Source organism: Globicephala melas, chromosome 5 (assembly GCF_963455315.2).
Source record: "Globicephala melas chromosome 5, mGloMel1.2, whole genome shotgun sequence".
NCBI classification, from domain to species: Eukaryota; Metazoa; Chordata; class Mammalia; order Artiodactyla; family Delphinidae; genus Globicephala; species Globicephala melas.
This window is the reverse complement of record NC_083318.1, coordinates 75,736,536-75,755,748: the sequence shown is the minus strand read 5'-3', so window position 1 is coordinate 75,755,748 and position 19,213 is coordinate 75,736,536. Positions and strand designations below refer to the sequence as shown.

The following is a 19,213-nucleotide window of genomic DNA, read 5'->3' as shown; positions in this document are numbered from 1 at the left end:
AACAAATTTCCCCAGTGTATCTGCACCTCAAAATGTGGAGTCAGAACAAAACTTGAAAGGGGCGATCCCTTTCTCTCTGTTGCCTTGGTGTCAAGTAGATACTAGGGCTTTCCCAGGAGATGTGAGGAGGTCTGCAAGAGTGCTGGGCTATGGCATCCGCTAAGGGAATGAGGATGGAGACCCCACAGTTGGTCAGCAATGGCCTGGCTGCCCCAGCCCCAGTTATTCACTAAACTGACAGACTATGACTAAAATTAGAGCTCAAAGATCCAAGTAGGGGATTCAGTGATATCTTAGAATTTCTGACATCAAGAGAGTATAAGGAGACTACATTTTGGAAGTAGGCATCAATCTTGATGCTCATGACATCAAGAGCTGCCTTTACAGCTGTGGCCAGAATCAAAGAATTCAGAGTCTTTCTTTGATGCTGTAGGTAAGTTAGTTAACCTTTCTCCACCACAAAACAGGACTAATTCCATTCTGATTTCTAAGAGAGGACTGAGAGTGAAACTGGAAGAACGAATGGCGACCTGCTTTTGAACTAGAACTCAGCAACCCCATGATCATGGTATTGCCGTTCAAACACTGAGCACATTATTTGATTTCATATGTTTATATCCTATTTTAAGCCCACAGCCAAATAATCTCTCTCTTTTACACTTCCTATCTATCCCTACATCCTTTCTTCTTCCTTATTCAGTCATTTTAAATCCATCTCTGTGGTTTGCATCTGGAGACTTTGATTTTTGCTTTAAGGGCGGGGGACAATAAATTGATATGGTTACGCAGTTTTTAAGTGCAGAGTCAAGTCCTGATCCCAGGAGATCTGTAGAAGGGAAGATAGTAACATCTTTAGCATTATACAGACAAAAGATCTGCTGTAATTAGTTTTCCATATATCTTCCGTATGGCTCTTGGTGACCAGTGGAGATAACAAGCTAGCCTGGAGACAGAGTCTAAACCCTCCAAAAACACCTCAAATCTCCTTCTGGGCTGGAACAGGAAATACGTTTTTAGAGTAAATAGTAAACATGTGGAACCTTTTAGCCTCAAGAAGTTAATCAGGATGGAAACATAAATAGCTTCAAGTAGCTTTAAATATTATTCATGGACAAAAAGAATACATAACAATTTTGGGAAAAAATTCAGAAGTTTGACAATCCAAGCGTTGATGAGAATGTAGAGAGAGCAAAGGAAATGCTATATACTGCTGATAGGAGTACAGTTTTGTTCAACAATTTTGGAAAAGAAGTTGGTATAATGTTGTAAAGCTACTAGTCACATACGTTATGACCAGTTCCACTCCTAGAGAAGCCTTCCTAGGTGTGCTTCAGAGGATATATACAAAAATGTTCAGAGAAAATTGTTCATAATAGCAAAACACTGGAAACAACCCAAATATCCACCAACAGGAAAAGACATAAATACATTGCAGTATATTCACTAAATGGAAATAGCACAGAATATGAATGAAGTTCTCTGCATGCTGAGATATGAATGAATCTTGGAAACATGTTGATGAACAAAGCAATAACAAAAGAATTACATATAGTATGATGTTTTTATGTATCTAAAAAATACAAAAACTAAAAGAAAAGGTCTTTTAGGAATCCATACATATGTGATGGAACTAATCTAAAAAAGGAATAATTTTTTAAGAAAAAAATTTTAATTTCTAATTTCAGGGTAGTAAATGTGAAAAAACAGAACAATAAAAGAAGAAAAATTTTAGGTCATCTGTAGTCTCACTGTGTAGATATAAACACTGTTAATATTTTGTTGTATTTTTTCCTCCAGTTTTTTTAATATGTAAAACTGGAATCAACAGACCATTAAAAAATGTTTTTTCCTATTTAAATTTGGAATCTTGTTTCTCTGAAGACAGCGATGATACTATGTGTATATGGTGCATTCATAATCTAATGTTCAGTTTTAAGTTGTATTATATAAATTGTCTATATAAATCATAACTTAAACTTTAGCATTACCCTCACTGGAAAATTTAAGAATTTAGAGGATAATCATTTGTCAAGGTTGACAAATCTCTTCCACTGTAATTTTTGGCTTCTAAATCAATTATGAAAATTCGTATGACAAGGTGGAAGGAATTTTTCTTTTGATGACCTGCTTTCTTAAACTCTGATCTCGACAAAAGAATGGGTTTTTCTGAAAAAAAATTTAAAGAGTTTTATATTATTTCTGAATTTTTGAAAGCGTGGGGCAATTTCTCTTAATAACTCATAATTTTAAAGACAATTTCCACATTCCTGACCATATATACAAAAGGTAAATAGCATAACGTCTAAATTTCCTCTCCAATGTATATTTTTAAAAGCTTATTCTTTTAAAACTACCTCAACATACTGTCTACTCAAGCGTTGAGACGATATACAGCATCAGAGTTAGAAGATATTTTAAAGCATCTTAACGGTATAAGGTATAAGAAGCTCTAAACATTTACAGTGGATTTTAATGATTAAGTTGCAAACTCTTGTGAGAGCTGAGATACTTTTTGTGTCTCTCCCATGCTGGATTCCTACAATGTGGTTTTGGTTCAGGAGGTCAGCAGTGTGCCTGCACATTTCTGCAGGTGATTCTGAGGCCCAGCCAGGCATGAGAACTATCCTAAGCTTAAGGATATTAACCACCAGGTTCATAAGTAAAGAACAAACAAAAACAAAAAAATCCTTTCTTTGAAAACCAGCCTTGTTGTTAACCCGGGGAAGCAGATCGATATTCCACTCCCATTTGTCAATTTCTGAGAAACACTGACAGCTTGCGTGTTCCCCCCTTAAACCCCATCCAGAGTAGTTCAGTGAGTGACAAGTGAGGAAACTCTATCCACTTCTGAAGACCCACCGCTTCTCTCGGGGAAATGGTGGTATATTATTTTTCTCACTTAAGAAAACACAGAATACTTCAAGAGCCCACTGCTTCCAGAAAGTCCACCGTGAGCATAAAGGAGATTCAGGCTAAAGTAAATTGGGAGACAACACTAAAGAATGATCCATCTGCTTTCTTTGCTTTTGGTCAGCTCACCATGGGATTGTTTATGAGGAGTATCTGCCACTGATAATCTTCTTCTCTCGGTTTAGAATTAGCGGCATTACGAAGAGGTCAGAATGGCTGGGTTGGGGAGGAGAAGATGGTAAATGTGACCCTAAAGAGAGTTCTGCAGGTTCCAGTTTGTAGCACTCTCCATGAGCTGGTTCATATAGGTAGATACTTTTAAAATAAATGACTACAGGATTAGGGGACAAAGGTAAAGCTGTCTTATTGGCACACATTGTCTACCCAGGCATTGGAATTTAGAAAAAAGCCAGCAGTTTTCATCTAATCTCTTGAAAAGGTTTATGCATTGTCTTCCCCCAATCACAAAAGAAAACACAACCACAGGACAAATTACTCTTTGAATGTTTCATATGAATAACTACAGCAACAATAGAACTTGTGCTCAGATTAAAGTTTAAGAAGCTTTAAAATATTTCTAGTTCTTTTCATCTGACATTGTTTAGACTACCTTCAGAGATACTTTTCAACAGTTTCCTTACTGGAAAGAGTTGAGAAGTTTTGTAAGGCCAAGGTTACTAGGGTGATTTGATTTATAAGTTTCCTTTGAAAGAAAGAGAGGGAGGGAAGAAATGGAGAAGCAGCAGCAAACACATGTCAACCAAAGAGGGCTGAAATAACAGAGACTGAGTTTTGTGGAGAAATGACAGGCAGATATCTCTATCGTGGTTAGATCTTCCATCCTCATTTCTAGAAGTCAAGTTTGTTTGTTTAGTGTACCTTAGAGAAGTAGGTACTTTCAAATTGTCCTTCCACAAGTCTCCTTAGCAGCCAACCAAGTCCAATGGCCCTCAGCCAACTAACCCAAGGAGTACTTTAAAGTCAAGTGGACCTATCCATGAAATCTTGTACAAAGTCCTGTTAACGGAGAGCCGCAAAAATGTAAGAGAAGATGCACCTGATTAAATGTAAGAACATGAGTCACCCATGGATTATATAATAGCAATTAAAAAACCAAAAGAGGGAAAGAAGTACATGTAGAACAGTCCTTGAATCTGAGTACAGTTTAGAAATCTGTACCTTTGATGAACACTTCTGAAGGACTGGGGAGTCTACAAAGCAGCAGCAAAAATTTTCCTGGAAGAGCCAGCATAACTGTGTAACTGGAATTAGACGGAACCTTTCTAGGGCAAGGAATTAAATCAGAGGCAGCAGTTTCCCCTCTCCTCTGTTTTTTCAGGCAAAATGTGCAGTGGTGGGTGGTTCCAGTGGGCAGCTTTGGCTGGAATTGGTGTCCTACGAGGGCAGTCAAAGCCCATTCAAAACTGCAACAAGCCCCTGCCTGCATTTACACGGTTGCCCTCCTGATTTTTTTTCTGCCAAACTAAAGACAGAATGGCCCGCTGAGAAGGGTCTAGAAGAGCACAGGACTGAAACTGAAGCCAAGGCTTTCCATTCTAGGTTGCTGGTCACCAAGGTTCTTTCCAGCTCTGAAGTTCTGTGTCAGAGAAAGGGGGAGATGGTGCCAACAGGAGAAGAGGCATTTACCACCTGGCTTGACCCCGTCCTTCCTCAGCACTGTGACAGGAATCACTGGGACAGATTAAGCGGGGGAGCACAGAACTCCCTAAAATCATGAAGATTTCACTATGACCTGATAACTGGCTTAAGCCCAGAATCCCTCACAGTAGAATGGCTTCTTGTCTCACCTGAGAAGCCTCTTCAGGTGACCAAGAGGAGAGGGAAAGACATTTATTCAGGGAGCCCAGGATGCAAGTCCTTGTTGAGAAGGTTGTCACAGCATCAGGGACATTATGCAGGCAGATCAGTGGAGTATGGCTCATCCCCAGGCACAGACCACAGCAAAACCTACTCAGGATTGTGCTGGACGATCGTGCAATTGTTTGTTAAAACAACAAACCAACGGGATTCCCACACTTGTGCTTGTCTTTTACTGTCAGCAATGGCAAGTGCTGACCTGTCTGTCTCAAGTGCTCAGCCAGGAACTTGAAGATAGAGTCTAACTTCTATAGTTAGAAGTTAGAGTCTAACTTCCTATACCTCAATACATCTAAGATTGGGGGGAGGGGAGGGGTGCACATCTGCCGTTTTTTGGTCCCATTTCAGAGGCTACTTAGGTATAAGAGATGTAGCAGGAAGTCATGTTGCCCCCGATCTGCTAGAGTAACGTTTGGCTCTAAAGTAAGGAAATACAAGAGACCTTGAAGCTGGTAACCGACCAATTCTCTTGACTTTACAGTTAATTTTAACACAATTAGAGGGGATGTCTGATTTCAAAGACAGCTGCTGTAGATCCTCCTCAGTTGGGTTTTGGCTCTATCCTGGAAGGCCTCATCTAGGGAGGAACATAGCGCAGTGGACTCTGGTGGACCCTGTGGAACAATGTCCAGGCCACGCTGGGAAGTGAACAGCCGGGTTGACTGGAGGCCTCTGACTCATGGCTTTAGTTAGAAAAATCGGGGGTGAAAGGAAGGAGAAGGAGGTCGCAGATCGTAGAGTGACTCACACAAGCCCTCAGGTGGAACTTTCTCCTTACGCTGTTCCCGGCCTTAGGAACTGCAGGGGTAAATCACTGCGGACCTACCTTCACCTCTGTAAAAGGAAGAGATTAAAAGCGCCCCCCGAGTTCCCCAACTTTGAGAAGTAACTTCTGTCCTGTGGGTCATTTCCCTGAAGGAGGTGTAGGGGTGTGCAGCCCTCCCGGGCGAGGGCTGCAAAGTGCTAAACTACTCTAGAGGCGGCAGGGCGCGCACGGGTGAGGCGGCCCCGCCGCGGACTCGGGGCAGCCCAGCCACGCCATCTGTCAGGACTGTGCCCAGGGCAGCTCCTTCTCCCGGGAGGAAGCTTTGAAGACGGCTTTTCAAAATCACCGCCGCGCTTCCTCCACTCCTTCCTTAAAGGCTCACGGCCGGGAGGGCGCGGCGTCAGCTTCTTCCCACCACCCCAGACCACTGACCCCGGGGAAACTTGTAAAAATTCGGGGCAGGAGCGCAGCCCAAGGACGCGCAGCTCAGCGGCGGGACCCCTAGGTGCGCGCTCCTGGAAGGAGCCCGGGCAGGCTCCCGCAGCAGCCTGCAGCGCCGGGGACCCGTGCGCCGTGCGACCCTGGGCGGGGACAGCCCCGGGGGCTGAAGGTGCCCGGCAGCGCTCCGGATCGCCGTTCCTCCCTGCGTCCCGCCCGCCCGGGGCCTCGCTCACCCCGCCGCTTCTCCCTCTCCCGCAGCCGTGTCGGGACCATGTCTGCGGAGACCGCGAGCGGCCCCACTGAGGACCAGGTGGAGATCCTGGAGTACAACTTCAACAAGGTCAACAAGCACCCGGACCCCACCACGCTGTGCCTGATCGCGGCCGAGGCCGGCCTTTCCGAGGAGGAGACCCAGGTAAGCCCCCGCGCGCGCCCGACTCCTGCCCGCGGGGACCCGCCGCGCCCACCCTCGCCTGGGAGATCTCGAGAAGGTTGGGGGTCGCCCTTGCCCTCGGCTCCCGCTTGGCCTCCTTCCCCCGGCTCTTTCGTCGCTTCTGCCCGTACCCCGGGAGCCCAGACCTGTATCGCTCCCACAGCAGCATCCCAGCTCCCCGGCTCCACGGGCGCCAGGTCTGTCCCTCCACCCCAGCCCGGTGGCTCCCGCGGGAGCTGCTTAGAAGCCCCACGCCCACCCTCCCTTCTCCTTGCTTTTCCACTCTCCCCTACAGCACGGGATAAACGCTCTCTCCTCCCTCTGGGCTGGGAGCAGCGTCCCTTGGCCCACTTTTGTCTCGCTTTCCCGGGTTTATTTTCTCCTCTGGGCTGGAAGCGAAACCTTTAGGAGAGGTGCAGTGTGCGCCCTCTGAGCCCAGCGCCCTCAAATCTATTCTCAGAGGGAGTGTCAGAGCTGGAAGGGATCTTAGTGATCAGCTATAAATTCAGTGCTCAGGTCTGGTAAACGAGGAAACTGAGGTTTAGAGGGAGAGACTTGCCGTGATGGCACAGGTCGTTAAGCATGCTCTTTGCATCACATCGCGCTGCAGCTTCCGGTTAGCTGCAGAGCTAAAATTGCACGGAGCCAGGGAGATTTGGTTCCGGTTTTTAAAAATTCCACGGCTCTAAGGTTTAGGGTCCTTTTCTGGAGTTTTCTGAGAAGGTAGACATCTGACATTACAACTGAAGGAACAGGAAAAAGATGTCACCATAAGTGCATTGATTTATTTATCTATTTTAAAACCTCCTCTATTATCCTGAAAATTGTTTAGGGTAGAGAATGCAACACTGCCCATGATTTTTAACCGCTAGGTACAGTAGGTGCAGTATTGGCTCCTTCAACTGACTTTTTTTTTTGTTTTTTTTTTAAACCCCTGTCTAAACTCTTCTATTTCCCCTTTGGTCGTGGAAAGACAATTAGTTCTGCATGATGATGCCACTTGGAACTCCTCTAGCACCTCTCCCATGGGAGCCCAAAGCAATTCACACCTCTAGTCGCAGGTCTAAAGCAGAGACTTTCTTATTCTTCCCAACTTATAGACCAGAGCAGTCAGACATTTTGTTCTCTCCTCACCATGAATCATACTTAGCTGAGGCTTAAAAGCTTGTAATGGGTGCTCCAGTGAATCCTAGAACCAAGACCCCAAGATCCATTTGGGATCCCAAGCCCAAAATGAGTTTTTACTAATTAAGCCTTTGGAGAACTTGCCCATAGAAAATCCTCCCTCTCCTAGGTCAAACAGAAAGTCCAGCATATCAATCTTTTGCAAAGGGAACAGATATCTGGCTAGCCAGAACCAGAACTTAATGGAAGGTGATGTACTGTAACCCAAGCCTAACAGCTCATGTTTCTCAGAACCCCAGCTCTCCCCAGGAGGCAGCCTGCTGAACTGTTGTCATTTACAATCCCACACTATATTTAGAAAAGAGGAGTGATCACAGAGACAGTAACTCAGCTTTAAGGCTGTGGGTTTACCATGGGCCCCGTATTAGCCTGATTCTCCCTTGGCAAGTGACTGTCATTCCCTAAAGCAGAATGGTTATTGGCCTTTGTAACAGATGACACGTGCCGCCTATTGATCCAGGTACTCTCCGAGTACTAAATCATTTATTTGCCACAACAATGCTATGAGATGGGCACTCTTGGCTCCACTGTACAGAAAGTTTAAATAACTTGAAGACCACCACTGGGGAGTAGCAGCGCTGGGATCTGAACCCTGGCAGTCTGGCCCCCTGGCCCAGATGCTTAACTACCATGCTGTTTTGTCTCCACAGAAAAGGAATGGAAACAACTGGGTGGGGTGGGAGGGAAGCACTGAAAAAAAATCCATGCAGTAAATGACAGTCATCTCAGGCTATATTCAATCTTTCCTCAAGATTCACCTTATATGAGAGAACTGAACTGAGATCAGGTTGGGGGCAGGAAGAAAGAGAGGGCACCCTTCTATAACTGAGGTCAGCCAGTTCAGACCCCTACAGAGCAGGTTCCTCTGCCCCTTTCAGGCAGCCCTTCTCCCATCCCCACCCCCCACACTTCTCCCATCCTCAAATGAGTAAGTGGTAGACTCAGCCCTGAAGTAAGCATTCGGGGGAATGAGTCAGCCTCATAGCAGGGCTCCTTGCTTCCTTTTCCTGCCGTGAGGCTAACACCTTCTTCCTCCCTGAGATTGCCACGGCTCAGCTTTCCCCTCTGTCTTCCGGCATCAACCACAGGGAAGCATCTGAGACCCAAGAGCTCAGAGAGAGGCAAAATTTAGCAGTTTCAGGGAAAGAGGCTTCCTAGGTAACCCTCCGTCATCCCTTACCAGATTGGATCTCATCTTCCAACTTCCCATCGTTCCCTCCCATTCCCGTAACCCCTTCCCAACCCTCTCACCCCCATGTTACTGGTGGGTGAGAATGGTTTCCCTGTGGGGACCCTTTAAATAACTGATGGAGGCCAGGTTTGTTGGGCCTAAACATAAGCAGTGTCTGGTATCAGCACTTGCCCTGTTTCTTCTATTTGTTAGCATTGCCCTTTTCCATGAGAAAAGGTCATCAAAGCCCAAATAATATTTCTTTCATATGCTTGGTCCCTTATGCCTAATACCACCCACTTCCAGAATGGGATTCATATTCATTTTCCTAGAACAAGTAACACTAGGAGAAGAAAAATAAGCATGTGATGGTCCTATGAGATAGTTAACTCAAGCTGATTCACACTGCTGATACTTTGGCAAAGGCAAGAGGGACTAAAATGCTGAAATATTCTCTGACTGGGGCCTTTGACCTCTTTATAACTGTCCCACTGTAGGACAATGTTCTTTACTTGGGGTGGTGGGGGGGGGAGGGACACCTATAGGAACCCAGAATGAAGTGAAGGATGCTCTAATGGAAATAACTTTTTAAGGTGCATTTGCTGGGGTCCTAGAATGGGTTTTTTCTCATGACAGTAATTAGATATGTCCTATATTTAAATTAGAGAAACCTTACAGAATCTCGACCCCTGTGTCTTTCATTATTTTGAAGTCAGTGTGAGAAGGGGCTGGGAAAGGTCTTATCAGCCCCTTGGGAGGTTAGAATGATCTTCCATTTTCTATGATCACTGATTCAATCCCAGTATAGTTGGCGTTGGTTCTTAGATTGGTTTCCAGGATTTTTATCCCCTCTTGATGTCCTGGGACTCTTCCTAGAACCCTAGTTTTAGTTGTTAGATGTCTTATCAATGGAATAAAGACCTCTAAAGGTCTCCTCCTAAAAAGAATGAAATGTTAGTTACTAGAGAAAAGGACAGGAACAATATTATTCTGCCTCACCCCTTCCCCATCCCAGTGTCTAATTATCATCTGTTCTCTCAGAGTAAATAAACCTCCATCAATGGGCAAGGCTAATGAGGGCATCCATTCATAAGCGAGCAAGGGATGAATGTCTTTCCCAGGGGATGACTGAAACAAAGAAGAGAAGGAGAGAGCCAGGTGGAAAATTAGGATTGATGTGAGTGAGATGCGATAAGATTCAGCTCTGGAGGTGAAAAAAGCAAGCAAGGTGTTTAATGACGTTTGTTGGAGAGCAACTGGTTTGCTAAATTATTATATACATGTGTGATTTAAAAAATATATATCTGTGGAAAACAGTTGAGCTTTTCTTGAACCTCCTCCCATCCCCCAATGCTAGGGTGCAATTTATTAATCATTTGGATGCCAACTCACCGATTCACAGATTTGGTCATTGCTGAAGTTATTTTCAGTAACTGTATGTTAATATTTTGCTTCATTACTAGTATAAAGGTGTGGGTGGCTCTTCTGAATGAAGCCAGCTCAATCATTCTGTCTTAAAGGAATCCTGATAGAAAATGAGCCTGTCCCCCTCCAAGCTTTAATTAGTCAGTCTGTAAAACTCTGCCATTTATTCAGCTCTAGAAACTGCAAATTCTGTTCAATCAGACCCCGTAGCCTTGAAACCCCTGCAGAGCTACCTCATTAATGAAACTGGAACTATGCTGCTCTCACACCAGATTCCAGAGTTAACTAAATACACACATGGATCACAGAAGCAAATAGGCCCACCTTTAGCAGTAGAACGTTGGTTAAAGCCACCAAAGATACATGAGCTCTCTATTCTCCTTAAGGTTGGAGATCCCCAGGAGTGAACTATGGCACCCAGAGAGCAACCCCCAAAGAGAAGCCTTCCCTACGAGTAGTCTGCTGCCCTTGGCTTTAGATTACTTTTCTCTGCTGCCACCCCACAGTACAAAGGTATATAAGACAATTGATCTTGACAGGTGTTAGGCTGTCCCTTGCTGTTCAGCCAGGTGAGCATTGGTGCAGAGCCCTAGGCCGTGCTGTGGGCTCGCTCCCTTCTAGCTCTACAGACCTTGAGCCTTAGAAGCACTCCTTCCCCTGTGGTTCTCGCCCTTTCTTCTCATCTTGGGCTTATGCTGAAATGCCTTTTGACTCCCTAGATCTCCGCAGAGATGAGGTCTTCCCACGCATGGCCCTAGAGCCCACCCTGTTTGTTCAGAGGTTGAATCTGCATCTGGCTGTGCCAAGTCAGAGCCCTCTAAGGTGTTTCTCACCATACCATCTCCATCAGCACATTCCAGGTCTGGCACCCATCCCACAACTGTGTTCTTTTTGCTTCCTTTCTGTCCCCTCATCTACTGACCCCTAGAACAGGTAAATTTTAGAAACACTACAAGGGACAGTAGATAGCCCCTAAGTTTACTTCTTCATTTACAGTTGAGCTGACTGGCGCTCTAACTTCCTCAAGTTCTGAGCCAGTTGGTTACAACAAGCTTCCTGTTGGCAGGGCCCAGGACTGCAGAGCCCCCAGTGGTCACCTACCCAAGCAGTATGACATGAAAACGTCTTCATTCTCAAAGTGTGCCATGATGTGTGAAAGGTTGGGAAGCATAGGAGAATAAAGCCTGGAAGTCCTGCCTTCCCACAGAGCCCTCTACTCATCCTCTCCCATGTGGATTAATGCTTGCTGCTTCTATTTCTTCACTATTGCCTCTTCAATGTTGTTGTTCAAAAATCCAGATTCCTCCTGGCCAACCTGGTTCATACCCCAGACTATTCCCCAGCATGGGTCTCCTTATCTCCACTTTGCAGAATCCCCCGCCCTTCAGGGGTATAATAAAGGCAGATCTATATACCTTTATATGCATTTTAAAATGCGTAAAATATGTTTTAGCCCTCACATGGTACCTTGTCTAGAAGTATCCCATCTGGGGCTTTTCCTAAATCCATGGTCACTTTTGCGAGGTGTGAATATTTGGGTCACACAGAGCTAGAAGATTTTGAGTAAACTGGGAATCCCACTTGCTCTTTTCTCACTGTTCAGTGGCCCTGGAGTAGGAACGATTGGTCTAGACTACTCCATGGATCCTCAGAAAGGAGTGCCCCAAGGTTGTTCAGCGCTTAGTTTTTCATTCATTTTACTCAACAAATTCTTACTAAGTGCTACTGATGACCAAGGCCCTTGAGATCATCACACATTGATGAGGTATAGCAGCCATACAGATTTATCTGGGGCATCAAGGAGATGCTTCTATTTCTTTTATTCATTCAACAGACATTTATTAATCTCTGTTAAGCCCTTATGCTAGGGGCTAATGATGATAAGATGGATGCAGACTCTGCTTTCATGGATCTCATATTCTAGAAGGAAATGTAGATTAAAAACAAGTGGATACACAAATAAATTAATTACAGATATTAAAAGTTCTGTGAAGGTAACAAAGTATGAACACAGAGAATAGGAGATGGATGGAGAATCTACTTGATAAAATGGTTAGGGAAGGCCTTATTGAGAAGGTTCTATTTAAGCTGAGCCCTGAGAATTATTTATCATCAGATAAATAATGAATGTCAGATATTCTAAACATAGAAAACAGTATGTACAAAGGTCCTGAGGCAGAAATATAAGTATCACAATGAGATGAACCATCCCCAGGGACTCAGACTGCTTTCCTCTTTTCCAGCTGGGCCACAGAAGCTACTTTTAGAAAGGGAATGGACATTTCAGTTTTTCAGTATGTGACAGGTAATTTTGCACATTTCCCTCCTCCAGAAATGGTTCAAGCAGCGCCTGGCCCAGTGGCGGCTGTCAGAAGGCCTACCCTCAGAGTGCAGATCCGTCACAGACTGAGGAGATGGTGGTCATTGGCGGCTTCCCTGCATGAAGACCATCTGCTGTTTCTCTCCTCAACTTAATCAAGCTCTTTTGGTTTTTCAGTGTAGTGTCATATGCTCCTCTGTTAGCTGTCCTCCTATTTAACACAACGTTGTATTTTTTTTTTTAATGTATATAACTAGAAAAGAAAATAACAATAGGAAGCTATGGGCAGCTTCTGTGTAAAGCAGTGGCTTGGCTGGAAGTGGTGTGGCTTGCATTTCCTTTGGGTCATGATGACAGACGGTGTGAAAACCATCTAAGTTTTCTTTTTGACCATCACCTCCCAGTAACAATTTACTTTCACCATCCATTTCAGAGCAGACAAGGCCTCTGTTGAAAAGGTAACATGACCAAGAGGGAGAAACATTTCCTTCTAATTCTACTTCCCTAAGTCATTTTCCTTGTGTTTCATTTAATACATTGAGATTGAGTGAGAATACAGACTGAATTTGAGTTATTCAGATTCCATAAAGCAGTTCCTTGGATTATAGCTGAATTAACTTAGAAAGCACTCAGGCTGGAAGACAGAAACTTCCACTGGCAGAAGATCAAGTAACTAAGGAAAAAAATCCACAGAAGTCTTGAATTTACCTTATTTAAATGCATTTGTTAAATTCATTTTGCTAAACAAAATGAACGGTGTTTTGTCTCTAAAATGATTTTCTAAATAAAACCTTAACATTTTGTTGAAAATGCATTGAGTCCTCTGCAGATTTTTAACTGAATAATAAGCATATCAAAGAAAAACAGAATAGCTCAACACAGAAGCCGCCTGACAAAAAAGCTGTCATTTTCTAAATCCTTGCTACTCAGAGTCGTCCAGCACTGGCGTCATCAGCATTAGCTGCAAGCTTGCGAGAAGTGCAGAATCTCAGACTCCAATCCAGACCTACTGAATCAGAATCTGCATTTTCAACAAGCTCTCCAGGTGGTGTCTATGCACATGAAAGCTTGATCAGCACTGCTCTAAAGGACTCTACAGTGGATTTGCATCCACTTTCTGTCAGAGCACATTAAACATCTTAGCAGTCCATTAGTTAAGATTGCGTTTGATTGCATGGAGCAGTAACTTGATTACAATGGATTAACCAAATAGGCTTTTTGTATGTTTGTTTAATTGATTAGTTATTTTTACATAAGAAATCAGCAGGTAGGTTGCTCCCTAAGATTGCCAAGAACTTGCAGACATTTTATCTTCCTACTTTCCTATCTTTAGCATGTGGCTCTTGTGTTTATGGAGACAAGATGGATGCATTTCAAGTAAAAAAGGAAAAAACAAAGGGAAATGCCAGCTAAGACTTTTCCCTGTAAAAAAGGTTCCTGGAGGCCCCCATCTAGGGACTTCCCCCTACATGTCATTGGCCAGAACTGGGTCACATGGCTACTCCCAACTGCAAGGGAGTTGGGAAGGTGAGCCTTTTTAATTGGACATAGTACTGCCTTGAGAAAAATTAGGGTTCTGTTGGTAAGAAAGAAGGGGAGGGTGGATATTGGAAAAGCCACTAGCAGTGTCTGCCAGCCCAGCCCAGAATGATGCTGGTATGCACTTCTGAACTCTTACCTACAACGCAGGCACAGTCTTTTCAGTTCTTTAAAATAAAGAGCCCAGAATAAGAAATACTAGCAGTTATGCAGAATACAAATGTTTACAAGATTCTTCTCTAAACAATACACAGTGAACCACAGTCTGAGCAGAACAGCCTCATCTGGCTTGCTCCTCTGCAACCTAATTGATGGTGGTCTGAGAATCTGTCAGCACAGGGCTGGATACTGACATCACTTTCTGGAAAGAAAGAAGGGAGGAGGTGGGGACAATACAGGAATGTGAGCACATCATACATACCCGCATAGAGAGAGTATTCTTTACCTTTCAAAGCACTTTCATAGACACAGACTAACAGAGAGAAAAAAGAAAAGTGCTGTTAATATGACTGTAGGCAAAGCAGATCCAGACAGAGCATGGAGATTTGCCCATGTCAGGCAATGAGAGAGATGCTAAACCAGGTCTAAGCCCCAGCTCAGAAGTCTTTCTCCAGCACACCAGAGACATGATTCTAGAATAAGCCATCTGAGACAAGAAGAGTTAACCAGCTGGGCAGAGAGTGTGCCTTTAGCTGGGAGCTGAGAAGCACGTTTAGGACAGAAGGATCACTTCCTGTATTTATCAGGCCCAAGAGTCAACAGTCCTTAAATAGCAGGTGCTGGAAGGGAATGAGGATCAGGTATCCTTTAACTAATTAATTATTCAATTAATATATATGTTTAACTAGAGCCAAGTTTTTTATTTGTTCATTTTTGCATTTGAAGTACTCCTTGATGATACCACAGTCCTTAACCACCACACAACTGCAACCAACCACTTTGCCAAGTTTTCCTCTCTGTCAGTTTTTCAGAGGCCTACCCATTGCCCTAGTTTCTCGGTGTCATCAACCTTAATTAGGTTGATTTAGTGTTCAGCAGGTGGAGTGAAATCTTAAATGTACCTGAGTCTCCACCTCTGCACTGCTGGGCAGCCTCAGGGAAAGAGTCAGTGCCCTTTTAAATGTAAATTTGTTACCAATATTAACCTCCTTGAGTTTACTTTTTCAACTGTAATACAAAGATAGCAATACTCTACTGAAAGAAAAAAAGCACTTTGTAAATAGTAATAATAATTACTATTGCTAGTACTCTAGAGCGCTCTAGCTCTAGATCAAAATCTTTTTAGAGCTCCCTCTAACTCTAGATCAGCTCTCTTTAGAGCTTGCTGCGCCGTCCAGTTTGGTAGCCACTAGCCACATGTGGCTATTGAACACTTGAAATGTGGCTAATCCAAACTGAGACGTGCTGTAAAGTGCACACCAGATATCAGAGCCTGAGTATGAAAAAAGAAAATGTAAAATATCTCATTCATAACTTTTCTCTTGGTTACATGTTGAAATCATAGTGTTTTGGATATACTGGGTCAGATGAAATAAATGATTGAAATTTGAAAAAATAATAATAATTACTACTGCTACAAAGTACTAATGAGGACAGGGAAAGGTTCATTTTGATGCCTGAGATAAGCGTTAACCAGAACCCAGAGCTCTAACTAACTTTTAATATCAGGAGTCTCTTCTGGACACCCAGGGTCACACAGCAAAGTGGTAATACCCACCCCAGGCTGGGAAAAACTCTGCACAATCCCCTCTTTCTTCGCTGTGTGTCCTACTTCTGTTGCTGACACTGTTGGCTGCTTAGCCTGATAATTATTCCCAACCCCTCTCTCTGTTACCTCCTTTGTCTACCAAGGTTGCTGAGGCTGGAAAACCAAAATACAATACTACACCTCCTTACGTGGAGCTGTGGTCATGTGACACAGTCTGGCCAATGAGGTTTAGGTTTAAGGGGGGAGGGGTGGTGGTGGTGGTGTGGGGAGGGGGGAGGGGGCAGTGATAGAAGGCTTTGGGGAAGAGTTTTTTTGTTTTGTTTTTTTTGGCTGTGTGGGTCTTTGTTGCTGCGTGCAGGCTTTCTCTAGCTGCGGCGAGCGGGGGCTACTCTTCGTTGTGGTTCATGTGCTTCTCATTGCAGAAGCGTGTGCTTCTCTTGTCTCAGAGCACGGACTCTAGGCGCGTGGGCTTCAGTAGTTGTGGTGCGTGGGCTCAGTAGTTGTGGCTCGCGGCTCTAGAGCACAGGCTCAGTAGTTGTGGTGCACGGGCTTAGTTACTCTGCGGCATGTGGGATCTTCCCAGACCAGGGCTTGAACCCGTGTTCCCGGCACTGGCAGGCGGATTCTTAACCACTGCGCCACCAGGGAAGTCCTGGGGAAGAGTTTTGTGTTTCTTGCTAAAAGGTACAGAAGCAGCAGGCTCTGTCCTTTTCTCTTGTCTTGAATGGCACCAGTTTCATTTGTTAATTGTAGAAACAGATAAGCAAAACCAACCCCAAACAAACATACAATAAAACAAACAAACCCATAAAAATTAACCATGATCTCACCATGCAGAGGTAACCCTAATATTAACCATAATATTCTTGAGGGTAGGCATGTTTTCAGTGCATAAATACACAGGGAACAGGGAGAAGAAACCATTTTAGGAGATAGCTGCTGTTTGAACCACTGCTCTGAGAGGATGTATAAATGAAAAACTCTTGTTTTTCTCTGCTACAACACTCTACTCAGAATATTTCACTTCTGACACCAGATATGTGGGGTTTTTTCCCCCACATGCAGCAGTCCTGTGACACCAATTGGATGTCTTGCAATTCAATTCGGTCTGACACTGTCTACCTGGAGTTAGCATCAGATCCCACAGGTTAAGGGCTCAGTCCCACAAGACTGCCCCCCACTTCAGATGCCAGTTGCAAGCCCAGGTTGTTACCTGTGCTTCTGATTGATTGGCTGCAAATTGAAGGTTTCCAAGACCCCCTTCTCGGATTGGATTGATTTGCTAGAGCAGCTCACGGAACTCAGGAAAAGTTTTCTTACCAGATTACCAGTTTATTATAAAGGATATAACTCAGGAACAGCTAGATGGAAGAGATGCAAAGGGCAAGGTATGCAGGGGAAGGATGTGGAGCTCCCAGGCCCTCTCTGGGCACAGCACTCTCCCAGCACCTTCACCTATTCACCAACCCAGAAGCTCTCTGAACCCTGTACTTTAGGGGTTTTTTATGGAGGTTTCATTATAGAGGTGTGATTGATAAAATCATTGGCCATTCACGATTAAACTCAATTCCCAGCCCCTCTCCCCTCCCTGGAGGTCAGAGGGGGAGGGGTGGGGCTGAAAGTTCCAACCCTCTAATCACCTGATTTGTTCCCCCAGTGACCAGTCCCCATCCAGTGGTTATCCAGGGGCTCTCCAAAAATCACCCCCATAACATAAATTCAGGTGTGGTTGAAAGGGGCTTGTTAATGAATAACAAGATGCTCCCTTCACCTTTCTCACTCTGGAGATACTTCAGAAATTGGAACTATTTGAGGGCAAAAGACCAAATCCTGTAACACAAGATGCTCACATGACTCTTATCACTTAGGAAATTACAAGGGTTTTAGGAGCTGTGTGCCAGGAGTAAGATGAAGAGCAAACATATGTATTTCTTATTATGAATCACAATATCCTTAGAAAGATTCTTCCTAAGGGAGAATTTGCTCTTTTGTTTATGAAAGCGTCCTGATGAGCGTTGTTGGCTATAAAACACAGGTCTAGAAGGAGAAAAAAAAAAAATGAAGAATTCAGTGGCTGTGCACAATAAAGTAGCAGGAACTTGGGACTGTGTCCCCTGGATGCTCAGGTAGGAGGCTAGCTGGGGCCCTCAGGCACTGAGAGGAGAGATGGAGAAGAATGATCTGGTATGGGCGTGCAGGCTCCAGCAACAAGTCTGCTGACTCAGAAGACTGGTGGATTTGGCTCAGAGACTTCAAAATGTCAAATATTCATTTTAAATGAACACCTGTACGATGCTGGTCCACTGTTGCCATTCAGTCACTGCTCTTTGTTATCTTCTACCTTTAGGAAAGCACTATTGCACAAAATAGCCTTGCATTGGTGATGCTTTGGGAGCCGGGAAAGGAGCTGCTTGGGCCACATTTGTGGCCCACAGTGGACAGCAGAAGCTCTGCTTCTGTCTGCTCTCTTCTTATAAAGGGGTAACAGCACCCCTTTACATTTGGGGAACACCTCCCACTTCATGTGGTCCTGGTAGAGCAGTTAATCACAGTGTCCCAGGTTCCCCACTCTACTCAGAATTAGACACACGACCCAGACTGGCCAATCACAAAGCCACCTCCCTTCACACACAGGGACTGAACCAAGGTGTGGGCTCTTGACCTAAGCTGAGCCAATCAAAATCCCTCACCAGAGTTTTCCCAACTGGACCGGGAGGGGCAGTTCTCTATTAACCTCGTGCATGGAGAGTTGTGAGGGTGGAGGCCTGGGGTTGCAGGCAGCCATCTACCCAGCCACGTAGAGAAGGTTACACTGTAATGAGAGAGAATGGAGGCAAGCAGAGATGGAAATTAGAGAAAGAGACAGACAGACAGACAGACAGCAGCTAGGTCCACTCTTCCCTCAGGCCATCCCAGCCTTCCTAGCTCTGTGAACTAGTGAATTCCCTTCTTGGTGTGTCTGTCATTTGCAGCAAAAAGAATCCTAACTAATGGGAGAGGGAAGAAAGGAAGAGAGGAGTGCGTAGAAGGAGGAATATTGGCCACTAGGGGAATTATGAATCCAGGAGAAGCAGGAACTTAGAGTAGAAGACAGCCAGGAATACATAGGCCAACAAACCCTGAAAGTAACTGGACAGAGTACCAGACATTTCTCAATCACTGGGGACTTGAGAAAAAAGATTATTTTTCCATATTAATGGAAAAGATGATTACTAACAGGTAGATAATATATGGATATTAAGTACATACGTTTTTGAATTAAGTGCAAACATATGGTAGATATGATTTTGTTACCTTCCTGGGGACATCTGGCTACTCGCCCTCAACCCTGGCCACCTCCATGTAGAAATCTTGTTCACATATTCCACCGTCCACTAAAGGGTCATTTTAAAACCTCACATCGTTTCAAATGTATCCCTGCCCAAACTCAATGTCAA

At 44.3% G+C, this 19,213-nt stretch overlaps 2 protein-coding genes across 14 annotated transcripts in view; one reads left to right on the top strand and one right to left on the bottom strand.

Annotated features, from left to right (window-relative positions):
* The window catches only part of HOPX (HOP homeobox), a 34,170-nt gene extending 20,831 nt beyond the window's left edge, over window positions 1–13,339 (top strand). Inside the window, exons 1-3 of one of the 5 annotated variants that reach the window (XM_060299410.2) lie at window positions 5,436–5,594; window positions 6,254–6,410; window positions 12,542–13,339. In XM_060299410.2, the coding sequence (XP_060155393.1) occupies window positions 6,267–6,410; window positions 12,542–12,619 (222 nt within the window). In that variant the 5' untranslated portion in view covers window positions 5,436–5,594; window positions 6,254–6,266 and the 3' untranslated portion in view covers window positions 12,620–13,339. The other 4 variants (XM_060299411.2, XM_030880642.2, XM_060299409.1 and 1 more) reach the window with 4 other exon arrangements.
* Window positions 1–19,213, bottom strand: part of LOC115865665 (RE1-silencing transcription factor-like) — a 284,605-nt gene that overhangs the window by 229,167 nt on the left and 36,225 nt on the right. The window contains exon 1 of one of the 9 annotated variants that reach the window (XR_009564021.1): window positions 6,575–6,653. The exons of the other annotated variants lie outside the window; for them this stretch is intronic. The gene's annotated coding sequence lies outside the window, so the exon portion shown is untranslated. Of the gene's footprint in view, window positions 1–6,574; window positions 6,654–19,213 lie in introns of those variants that run through there. 9 annotated transcript variants of the gene reach the window in all.